Genomic DNA, 12,514 nt, shown 5'->3' on the forward strand with positions numbered 1-12,514 from the left:
TGCTTTGTGTTGAACTGTTTCCCGCTTCGCTTCGTCATTTCTTTCATTGAATCCTCATCTTGCTTCACGTAAAGGGTTGGTAGTGGGCTGAATACGCCCGATAATTAATCGAACCGTCGAGGCCGACGATAACACCGCTCGGTTATCCGGATAGTACGGAACGGGTCGCTTAAGTGGCCCGTGTCCGAAGTCGACCTGCGGCGAGGTGCGATCGCCCGGTCTACCCTCCGTGTGGGTACTTAGGTAGGTCGAATTTGGCGAGCAAGCCTATCCCACGCGGGGGCTGATTGGCTCGATCGCGGTGAGACCGAAAGGTCCACCCGTGACTGGTTCCCGGCGTTAGTCCGAGAGGGTCACGACTGGATTGTCCGTCCGGTGGGCGACGTGCCGCGATTCGAGTTACGTGGCCGTCAGCACGCCGGCGGGCGCGAATCCGTAACAATATCATCTTAACAGCGACACTTTTGAAGGATGCTGAAGACCTTCTAATTTCTGTTGAGGATGCTTCAGCTAAGGTCGGTCTGTTTCTAAATGCCAAGATAACAGAATACATGACAGTAAATGAGGATACTGATCATCTACCAATCTTCTCTAAGGATCGCTCACAACTAAATGAAGTCAAAGACTTGAAGTACTTCAGATCTTATGTAGCTGACTCCAAGAAGGACTTCATATCATGCAAAGGTCAAGCCTGGAGTGCATGTAACAGGCTGCAGCACATCTGGCAGTCTAACATTTCAAGATCTTCCAAACTTGCATTCTTTAGAGCTTGCGTAGAGAATATAATCTTGTATGGATCAGAGACATGGACCATGAAGAACGCCCTGCAGAGCCGGCTTGATGGCACATATACTCGGTTTCTTATGAGAGTTCAGAACATCAGCTGGTGGGAACACAGAACAAAAGCAGAGATCTACGGAGACATACCACCCATTTCTACCATTGAAGCTCGTCGCAGAACACGTTTTGCTGGTCACTGTTTCCGCGCCAAAGACCAAATTATATCTGACGTGATCTGCTTGAGACTGCCTTGCCCAACCAGAGGAAGAAGGCCACTGAACTACATCGACTGCATAGCAAGGGATATTGAGCATGACGTAGCGGACTTGCAGACACTGATGATGGACAAAGACTCGTGGCACGACATTGTGAAATCTATCTCGGATGCGTCCGCTGAGTAGTAGTTGCCAGTCACTGATGCACAAAATATTATCCAATCAATAACGATAATACACTCACCAAGTACGTTTGATCCATCCCTTTCAATCCAAATCATGTTTTCATCCTTACTACGTCAACTCAAAATGCCTTCCATAAAGTCACGCAAGTCATACACAGCAGCTTTTAAGTTGGAAGTTGTTAAGTTCGCCGAGGAAAACGGTGGGAATATGGGCGCGCTGCAACGCACAGAAAGTAAAGCGTCAGTGAGAAATGTGTTCGGGACTGGCAAAATGTCATGCGCTCCGAGCCAGTGCTGATAATGATTCTGCAGGTTGTTTTAAACACTGTACCTCGATATCAGGGGTTGCCAAACCCAGTGTCACGCCCTGAACTTGAAACCACCCTCCCCCCTCAAAATCCCGATTTTTGAGGGGGATTTTTTTTCACATCAAAAGTGGTTTCTCCGACAAATTGGAACTCACCTGGACTTTAGTCCAATGAGCTTCTGTGATCGAGCAGTGTCCGTATGTGAGCGAGTCAGTCAGTGAGTCTGTAGATACTTCAGTCATAATCGCTTCAACCAAACACACAATTCTAATGAAACTTGGCCACAACCTTCAAATCTGATGCCTAACGAAGGTGTATTGACCACATCAAAATCTGCATCATTAAGGGTGTCTACTGGGGGGGGGATTGATCCCCCCCAAAATAGGTATTTGCTCTCTTCTCCAAAACCACACACACAATTTTGATGAAACTTGACCACAACCTTCATCACCCATGGGGTACCAATGTTTATTCACTATTCACGGCATTACAAAATAAACAAAATAAAATTAAAAAACAGGGTCGAAGGGGGCTGCTGGGGATTTGAGTGACTGTTGCTCTTGATCCAGGTGAGCTTCAAGATGCACGGTCCATTTTTTGTCAAAACTACCATTTCCAATACTGGCACCATTGGCACCATTGGCACCATTTGGGTCACGAGGTGGATGACACTTGAAATTTTGGCATGGACAAAAAAGTTTTGGAAGCACTGCTCTATGTGATAACAAACATTGAAAAATAGCACCGCAAAGCGGGCGTAACCCCTCAACCCCTTGACGCAAACCAATTTCAAGATGGTGGCCATATTGAAAATCGCAGCAAGCCCATTTTCGAAAGGGACCTTCCTCTACTCAACCCCAACATACCCTGCAAAAATGGATTTAATCGGACAAGGCGTTCTCCTCAAAATCGACAGAAACCAATTTCAAGATGGCTGCCATGGAGGCCACATTGAAAATCACAGAGCGCCCATTTTCGAAAAGAACCTTCCTCTACTCAACCCCAACATACCCTGCAAAAATGCATTTAATCGGACAAGGCGTTCTCTTCAAAATTGACGGAAACCAAAAGTTGACAGACGCCCGGACAACGCCTGTGACGACAATACCCCTTAGCCCAATTGGGCTGAGTGGTAAAACGAAGTAATTCAAATAATATGCACAAAACAGCTCATTAATATTCATAACCCTGGAAGTACCACAGCTAGCGATGTGTTGTGAGTGTCAGGTCGGGTTGTTTTGAGCCTCAATTGTTCTGAATGACATTTTTTCAAACTATCATGGTTGATTTCGCTTAGTCTTGCACTCCAAATCGACTTTTCTATCAACGAAGGAAAGCCAAATGGAAAAATTAGCCAATTTAAAACAACCTGCTCCTCTGCTCTTGCTCACCCTCTCTCTGTTCTATTCATCCTCTCATTTGCCCAAGGTCATTTGCAATCTGCTTAGAAATCAGCAAACATCACTGCCCTGCATAAAAAGTGCAGAAACAGATCCCTGCAACTACAGACCAATCAGCCTTCTCCCAATCATCAGCAAGGTTATGGAATCCATCATCGCTTCAGACATCAAATCCTTCCTCTTCTCCAATGGCTTGATTTCTGATCATCAATTTGGTTTCAGACCAGGTTACTCTACCCTGGATATGCTGCTTCTGCTCTCCCAACAATGGATGGAAGTCCTCAATGTCAGACAGGAAACCAGAGCCGTATCCCTGGACATATCACATGCTTTTGACACGGTCTGGCACCCTGCCCTGCTCACCAAACTCTCTTCCAATGGTATCCAAGGCAATCTCCATTCATGGCTCGCAGACTACTTCTCCAGTCGCCATCAAAGTGTGGCCCTAAATGGAGTTCTTTCATCCCCCCCCTTCCTGTCCAGGCTGGAGTTCCCCAAGACAGCGTTCTGGGCCCTGTTCTTTTTCTGGTTTTCATCAATGATCTCTCCGACCCTCGAGAAAATCCTCCATCTCTTTACTGATGACTCCACCCTCTGCCGTACCATCTGTCATCCCTCAGACCGGCAAGCGGCAGCTTCTTCGCTCACTGCAGATCTGGATAAAATCACAAACTGGTCCAACACGTGGAACATGTCTTTCAATCCAGACAAATCTCATACTCTCACTATGTCTCTCCGAAAGGACAGTTTAGAAAAAAACCCCCATCCACTTTCTCAACAATCCTCTGGAAGAAGTCCTTTCTTTCAAGCTGTTTCTGGGTTTCAAGACCCTTTCTGGGTCTCACTATCTGCCATTGATCTTTCCTGGGAAAGCCACATTTCCAATCTGGCCTCCAAAGCCAGTCGCCGACTGGGAATCCTGCGTCGTGCAAAGTCCTTCCTCGGCCCACCTGAGCTCCTGACCACTTACAAAGCTTTCGTCCACAGCCTGATGGAGTACTGCTCTCCCCACTGGGCTGATGCTCCTGCCTCCCACCTTTCTCGGCTTCATGCTTTGGAAACAAAGGCATTTCAAATCATTGGTATCTCCCGCGATGAGGCCAAGTCTTTGGGCCTCTCACTCTCTCACCGCAGGCTGGTCGGTGGTCTTTCTGTCTTCTACCGTCTCCTCTCTGGTCTCGCCCCCCCCCCACACTCTGTCTACGATTTGTTCCCACCATATTTCTGCAGGGCACTCAAGGTCCACTAAAAAACCCCTTCTGGTAAAACTGCCAAAATCACGAATCACTGCTCACCTTCACTCTTTCAATCCTCTTTTTTCCCACCTTTGGAATAAACTCCCTCACTGTTCAATCCCATTCTTCCCTCCAGGCCTTCAAAACAACTGTTCACAACCACCTCTTATCATCCCCCATCCAAATCCTCGATCTTTTCTACCCCCGTTAATCCATCCCAAACCCACCTCCTTCAAATTCCCTGCTTTCCTTCCTGAAAGTCCCTGTAATGTCCATCTTGTATTCCCCATGTTCCCCACCCCATCCCTCTCCCAATGTCTCTGTTCCCCACTGTTTTGTCCCCACTAAACAAATTAGCCGAAACAATTCGACTTCGACTCCACATGAGCTTGTAGGCCAAAAAAATACAGCAATTTGAAAATATCACTTGTTTTACTTGGGCCACTTCTAATAATGGGCCATCTATCCTTCCTCTATGTGACTGTACTGTCATTAAAACCAAAAGAGCTTCATCCTGAGAGAGAATTTTCCAAGGGGACGGGCCCTTGAAGCACCCCTCGCCCAACTGAGGAATCTCCACCCCTCAAATCCTCTGAGGAACCTCTGGGCAGTGTAATTTGCCACCAGGGTGATGCAAAAATGTGGGGAGTAATAAAATGAAAACGGAATATAAATAGGAAAGAAAAAAAATGTGGAAACTGGATCTGTCGGATAGGTGGCTCTCAAAACTAAATTATTCTCGATTGTGATGTCCGCGTCTGCTCATCTACAAAGGACGAACACCGAGTTTTCCTGCCTACATACCACTATGCACACCAGGGGGGGGGGGGGTTTGCCAACGCTTCCCACACATTTCAATACGTTTTCTATTCTAAATGGTTCATGACGATCACCCTTGTAACGTCTTTTGATTGGTCAAAATAAATGTCAATGACAAAAAGCAATTTATACAAATTTTCTCCCAAGGGGCTTTTACAAGAGGTTTCATTTTTTGTCTCAGGTGTTTCTCTTGATAAATATCTTTGCCAATGTCATCTGTATTTCAACGATTTTTCACGATTAAAAAAAAGTTTCTCTAAAATTACACATGTCCGACATTTTGCTTTCGCCAGTGATCGTATTTTTGGGAAGTATTTTCACAGAATTTTCAAAAAAGTGGGTTGACTTTCAAGTCGAATTTCACTTTGACTGGGTTCCTCAGAGTGTCAGATGGAATTTTATTCAGTGCTAGAACATAAGACCCGTCACTTCGCTGATGGAAATACCAATCTTTGCTGTGATGGCTAATCAATAGGGCAAGAAGAAAAAGGATTCCTGGGAGTGTGGAGATAACCAGTGTCGCAAGATGGCGTTTGCAGTTTTGCCATGTGTGCCTATGAACCCACAAAAATAAAAAATAATAATTTTTAAATAATTTTTTTTTTTTTTTAGATCCTCTTGGAGGATCTCTAAGTCTTACTCTTGTTGTTGTTCTTCTGCTTCTTCTTGTGGACTTTTTTGTTTCACAGCCTACAGTTTTCATTGAAACTTCCTGAAACTTGACATATATATGTAAATATTCCCTGCGCAGACAGTAACCATATCCGATTTTGAAAATTCCTCCGAGAAAAAAAAGTTATGACATCAAAATATCTCCGCTTATGGAAATCGCCTAAAAAAATCATCTCCGAAACTAGGCAAGCTTTTTGAATTCTGTTTGCAGGAACCGAACAGGGCATTAGCAGAGATGAATTACCGCACATATGATACATCACTATGACGTCATATCAATTTTTATGACGTCATTCCTATTTTTTGTTTCACAACCCAGAGTTTTCATCGGATCTTCGTGAAACTTGCCATGCATATGCAGAAAGCCCACGTGCGGGCAGTAACCATCTCCAATTTTGGAAATTCTTCCTAGAAAAAAGTTGACGTCATAATATCGCCCCTAATGGAAATCGCCGATACCATTATCTCCGAAACTAGGCAAGCTGTTTGAATTTTGTTTGCGGGAATCAAGCCGGGCATTAGCAGAGATAATTTATCGCAAACCTGATACATAACAATGACGTCATATTCGTTTTTATGACGTCATCATTAAGAGGACGAGAATCTTAGCTCATTTGAGCTTGTTTTTTTAAACTAACAAGAAATTTTTTCGAGAACATACCTTCCCAGGACATCCCAGAATCCACCGTAATTTTATTGATTGAAATCCGTTAATCTGTTCTCAAGTTATAACATGACAAACAAACAAACAAAGACAGACACCGCTCCTCTTCTAATATAAATTTTGTGTGAGCAATGATGAATCAAGAAAAACAATGGTGGAATTTTATGTCACAGCTATATTAATATGAAACAGCTGTTATTGACCTGAGCAGAGCACTGGCTTGCTTGCACCTCTGTTGGCGCCCTGCCCCTCTGCAGACCGCTGGCTCCCCGCCCCACCTGGACCGCTGGCTCCCACCTTGCTGGCTCCCCGCCGCACCTGGAACGCAAGCTCCCCGCCCCGCTGGCTCCGCGCCACACCCGGACCGCTGGCTCCACCCCTTGCCTGGAATGCTGGCTCTCCACCCCGCATTGACCGCTGGGGGCCTGCACCTCCCCATCCGCTGGCACCACGCTAAACCCAGACCGCTGGCTTATACAGTATCCCTTGTGCATACAATTGTGAAATTAATGCTTGTTTGTTTCTTCTTCTTTTCATCATTACGCAGTTGGAATCAAGTCTGCAGACAAATGCATAAAATAATCCAATAGTTTGGTGACTATTTTAATTGTCATTCGACAGATTCTTGACATTTTCTGCAATTTACTATATACCATGTCCGATTCAGTTTTAAGTCACAGATTCTGTGAATTCTCTCAGTTTTCCATGATGATGGAAAATCAGTGGCTTTTTAAAGGGTACAATCCAAAACCCTGTACATCATTGGAGCATATCTTCTGGATGCATAATGGGAAGGGCACAGTTTTAGCTCGCATGACATCCAGGTATCAACTGGATTAATCTGTTCTAATTGATAACCATCAGATAATAAGAATTGTGTTGGTTCAAACATAACACGACATCAAATCTATCCAGATGTAGACATCAATAATTCAAAGGACCACATTTATTATTGTGTAGTCACGTGCAAGACAGTAAAAACCATACAAAGCAAGGCAGGTCCCCGTTTCACTCTCACTCTTATGGGAAGCACCCTGCGGAGGTGGCGCGTGCCGCAGAGCCGACCGCAACTTTCGTTGCTCTTTGCGGGCATGCTTGTCTGTGCTGCGCTGCCTGAACTTGCGCTCACGCAGCTTGTTCTGCATCTTCTCATTGCTGGTCTTCAGCAAACGCCGGAAAGTGGGTGCTTTCTTTGTCATACCACGGCGCTTCTGCACACAGTGATAGAGACACATCACACACAGCTAGATGCGTCATTTCATAAACAGAGGTCACCACGCTTAGCAGACTGGTCTTCCACAAACAAGACGTGATATGCTGAACATTTTTAGCTCATCTATGATATAGTCGAGATGAGCTCTTAAAGCCATAATGATGTCCTTCAGTCCGTCAGTTAGTGGGTCCATCAACATATTTTTCGTTTTTTCCCCCTGCTCCTTTAAGGTGGCTGAATGGATCGTTTTGAAAGTCAGCGTGACGATTCATGACGTGGAGCACAAAAACTAATGGAGCCCTTTTTTAAGTTTTTCATCCAGGTGGTGAGATAATAATTCACTCAAAATGTAATCTATATTTGTATGTCGATCACATATCGTGAGATTCCATCATCTCAAGAGATTGTGATTTAAATTTTCAAAAACGATTTTTCGTCAGCATTTAATTCAAACTTAATTTAATCATAATCACAATTTAATTTGACCTCCTAACACACACACACACACACACACACACACACACACACACACACACACACACACACACACACACACACACACACACACACACACACACACACACACACACACACACACACACACACACATTGTTAAGGATCGGCGACCACAGTATTCTCACCACCGCTTGTCTCTGGGGTTTATAACGCCGGCTGGCTCAGCACAGGCCTCGGGTCACGCGTCTTCAATCGCGATACCAACGTAATCCTGGACCTTACCAGTTGGGGAAATAGACCCCGGTTACAGACTGGTTTTGTCAGATGCCGAGCGTTTTCTGCCAGTCTGTAACCATTTTGGTTTTATATGCCAATCGAATGGATCGTTCCTCGACGCGACACAAATTAATCCATAGCGGAAACTTCATACGAATTAACCATCATTATCACAATTTAATTTGACCTCCTAACACACAGACACACACACACACACACACACACACACACACACACACACACACACACACACACACACACACACACACACACACACACACACACACGCATTTAAAGGCCATTTGATTAATTTGACCTCCTAAATTAAATTTTAACCTGTTAATGTCATTAATGCCCTCTTGCTTTGAAAAATGGGAAAGAAAGAGGGAGAGGAGGATGCAGTTGGGCTGAAGGGGGCAGTAAGGGGACAGTCCTTTTACCCTTTTCGTCCTTTAAGACCCCTTAGACCCCAACTACTGTTGGAATTTACCCTTTGGACCTTTACACCATGCATCCATTGGGACCATACTCTGTGCAGAGCATTGGTGCTGCCCAAGTAGTCTCTTTGGCTATTGCACACAATCCTTGACGGGTCGCCACTCAGCCACAGACTATTGCACCCCTTAACACCATTAAGACCCCATTAGACACTTTGGACCGCTTCAACACATTCGACCTTCTCAACACATTAGACTGCTTAAACGCCTTGACCCTTTAGACATTTGCATCCTTTCGACCCTTTTAGATCCAATGGAGCAGTTACGCCCAAAATACTTTTGGAATGTACCCTTTAGTCCTTTGGACTCCTCCTGACCTTTTAAACCCCTATAGACTCCTTACACCTGTCGACACTTTTGACATTTCAACTGTTTAGACTCTTTAGACCCCTTTAAAGCTTTTCAACACTTGAGAGCGATGGACCATTTATACCCTTTTAGACCTTCGTAGTCCTTTGAAGACCCATTCAACACTTTAGATCGTTAACCATTATGATATCTTCGACCATTTGACCCTTTTACACCCAATTTAAGATCTAAAAGGGTTTAAGGGTCCTTTCCAAATGAATGGAACGTTTTTCATCAATTCAGGACACACTCATCCCACACCATTCTCACCAAGTGAATACAATCGTGTTTTCAGGCCTTTCAGCCCTCATGGGCCCATCATGTTCCATCAAATCAAACTGAAAATAAACGATCATGTAATGCACGTCAACCAAGACCGCCCTCTATCGGGAGACGAAGAGTGAGCGAGTTATTGCCTGCACCCCAGTCAAGATCCCACCCCGATGTGCAGGAGCATCAGCAGCAGTTACATCACGCGCATGATGCAACCAGAGGTCAAATTGTAATAAAATCACCATCCAATATGCATTTGCAAACGACTCGGGTTGTGGTGAGCACTTTCCTCCACGTACCAAAGCCTACTTATTACCTCTGCCACCAAAGGTGGATGGAGGTTATGTTTTCACCACTGTCTATCTGTCTGTTTGACTGTGAACAAAATATCTCAAAAAGTTGTGGACAGATTCAGATGAAATTTGGTGGAGAGCTTGGGATTGTGACAAGGATGAACTGATTCGATGTTGGTGAAGACCTGAATCTGCATCAGGATGGGAGAATTTTTAAAGTGATTCTTCACCATTGAGAGATGGGGCCAAAAACGATATATCCCACAATAACTCAAAAAGTTGTGGATGGATTTGGATGAAACTTGGTGGATGAGTTGGTTTGGTGACAAAACAAGGTGATTAAAGTTTAGTTCAGGTCCCAATACAGATCCAGCCTATCAGGTCAGGTATGGGAGCATGCACCAGAGCAGCACGTCGCTGCGTCCACTTTCTGCCAATACTCCAGGAGCCTCCGTCTGGTCATTCCCCAGGCAGATGCCTGGCCCATCCCCATCTCATTGAGATGCCAATCACCTGCTGCAACTACGAGGCATGTGGTCGGCCCATTGGCCTCCTCCACTCTCGAGACTCCCTCACTGAGAGAATCTGGTGAGCAGGATCAGCGTCAGGAAAAACGAGCCACATGTCCATACAACCGCAGCTGACACTCACGGACTATGCAGGTAACAAATCTCATTTGAGTCTCTCTCAGCAACCGCTCGTTGGACACAAAGTCCGACCAGCGATAGCCAAGGATTCTCCGAAGAGACCTGGTACCAGAGGAATGAAGTCTCTGTCTCAGATCCTTGGTCAGAGTCCAAGTCTCGCATCCATAGAGCAAGACTGGAAACACCAAGGACCTAACGACTCGGACTTTCGTCCTTCCGCACAGGTACCGGCAGCGCCACACCCCATTATCCAGTGAATCCATGACTCCCCAGGCCCGACCCAGACGTTTATTGACCTCCGACTCACAGCCAGCAGAGACAAGAATATCACTGCCAAGGTAAGTGAATCTCTCCACGACCTCAACATCCTCACCACAAACAGGCACAGACAGGACAGCAGCATCCAAGATGTCATAGAAAGCCTGGATCTTAGTTTTATCCCAGGAAACCCGTAATCCCAGTGGCTCCGACTCCTCATTCAGCACCTTGAGGACCCCCAAAAGGATATCTGAAGTCTCCGCAAAGATAAATGAATCATCTGTGAAATCAAGATTGGAGATCTTGACATTCCCAAACGACGCACCGCAACTTGATCTCTCCGACATCCTCCCGAGAATCCAGTCCATACAAGTGCTGAAAAGTGTGGGGGACAGTACACATCCCTGATGAACTCCAGTAGCAACTGGAAATAAGTTAGAGATGGAAGCACCACATCTAACAGCACTCTCAGTACCAGAGTAGAGTTCAGACATCAGATCGATCAGTTTTGGTGGCACCTCACGAAGACCAAGAATCCTCCAGAGGACATCCCGATTCACTGAATCAAACGCTTTACAGAGATCAACATAGGCTGCAAGCAGCCCCTGCCGAAACTCTTGTCTGCGTTCGGTGAGGACCCGAAAAGCAAGGATGCGGTCAATCGTTGACCTCTTTGGTGTAAAGCCTGACTGCTCTGGACGTTGGTGCTCAAGCAGGTGGTGGCGAACCCTATAAAGAATTAACCGAGCAAAGACCTTGTCCGGCACTGAGAGAAGGGTCACCCCTCGGTAGTTGTTGCAATATTGGCGATCACCCTTCCCTTTCCAGAGAGGGACAACAAGGCCCCTCTTCCAGTCAGTTGGGATGATGCCTGTGTTCCAGGCAGAGCACAGAACTGCATGCAACGACACGAGTGCAGCATTTCCACCAGCCTTGAGAAGTTCAGCATGGATGCCACAGATCCCTGGAGCTTTACCCCATTTCAACTGGTTCACCGCAGCCCGTGTTTCCACAAGCGAAGGTGGACCACAGTTGATTGGAGGGTCAGCAACAGTTATCGTAACACCCCTGATGTCTAACTCGACAGCTGGTGGATCAGCCTGGTACAACCGCTCAAAGTAACCAGACCAGCGGGCCTTCACTTCAGATTCCTCTGTCAAGAGTCTACCACCCTCTGCTCTAACTGCAGTACACCGAGGGATGGGCTTGGATGAACGCAAAGTGCGAATTCCCCTGTAAGCAGGACGAGAATCACCTGTCCACAGGTGATGCTCTACCCCCTTACAGATTCCTCCCACATAGGGCTCCTTGTCCACCCTTAGCACACGTACAGTTTTACGCCTCAGCTCCCTGAACAGCTCAGCTCTGTCATTCAGCCTGGCCCTGTGACTGGTCAATGGTATCCAGTGTCCCTTGAGAGACAAAATTCTTCTTTGCGCTGTGGTGAGCTCCAAGACATCCACCGGCAACATCAAGGACAGTGGTCTTGAAGGCGCTCCACAACTCTTCAGGACCCCCCAAAGCACCCAGACCCCCCAAATTTCCACTCAGCTTGTTCGCAAACTCCTCAGCTACCCTCTCATCCTTGAGCTTGCTAACATCCAGCCTCGGCTGGGATGGTACCATTCTCCAGGATTTAAGGTGTAACTTAAGAGTTGCCACAACAAGCCGGTGGTCAGTATTGAAGAACTGAGCACTCCGGTAGACCCTGCAGTTCTGGATGCTTATTAGTGGGATACAAAACATAAACTAATCAGGCTGGCAGAGGTTTGCACTCTACGGAGTGCCCTTCGAGTTCGTCTATTGACACTCCACTATTAAAATACTATTTTGATTTGTAAACTGCACTTTCATGTAAATTTGTCTGAGGGATTGAAATTTACCCATTGAATCAAAACAAGGAAATTTCACACTCGACAATAAAACTCAGCTCGATAAAAATCAGCCAGAAACCGTTGGCTTAGCCAGGCCAGAT

General features: G+C 45.9%; 1 protein-coding gene across 5 annotated transcripts in view; it reads right to left on the reverse strand.

Moving 5' to 3' along the window:
- The window catches only part of NOC3L (NOC3 like DNA replication regulator), a 64,917-nt gene that overhangs the window by 46,242 nt on the left and 6,161 nt on the right, over window positions 1-12,514 (reverse strand). For 2 of the 5 annotated variants that reach the window (XM_085874513.1, XM_085874497.1), the window contains exon 2: window positions 7,297-7,489. In XM_085874513.1, the coding sequence (XP_085730639.1) occupies window positions 7,297-7,489 (193 nt within the window). Of the gene's footprint in view, window positions 1-6,481; window positions 6,840-7,265; window positions 7,490-12,514 lie in introns of those variants that run through there. The other 3 variants (XM_085874530.1, XM_085874522.1, XM_085874503.1) reach the window with 2 other exon arrangements.

The sequence above is a fragment of the Eptatretus burgeri genome, chromosome 1 (assembly GCF_056783735.1).
Source record: "Eptatretus burgeri isolate ZD-2024b chromosome 1, Ebu_testis_v1, whole genome shotgun sequence".
Taxonomy (NCBI): Eukaryota; Metazoa; Chordata; class Myxini; order Myxiniformes; family Myxinidae; genus Eptatretus; species Eptatretus burgeri.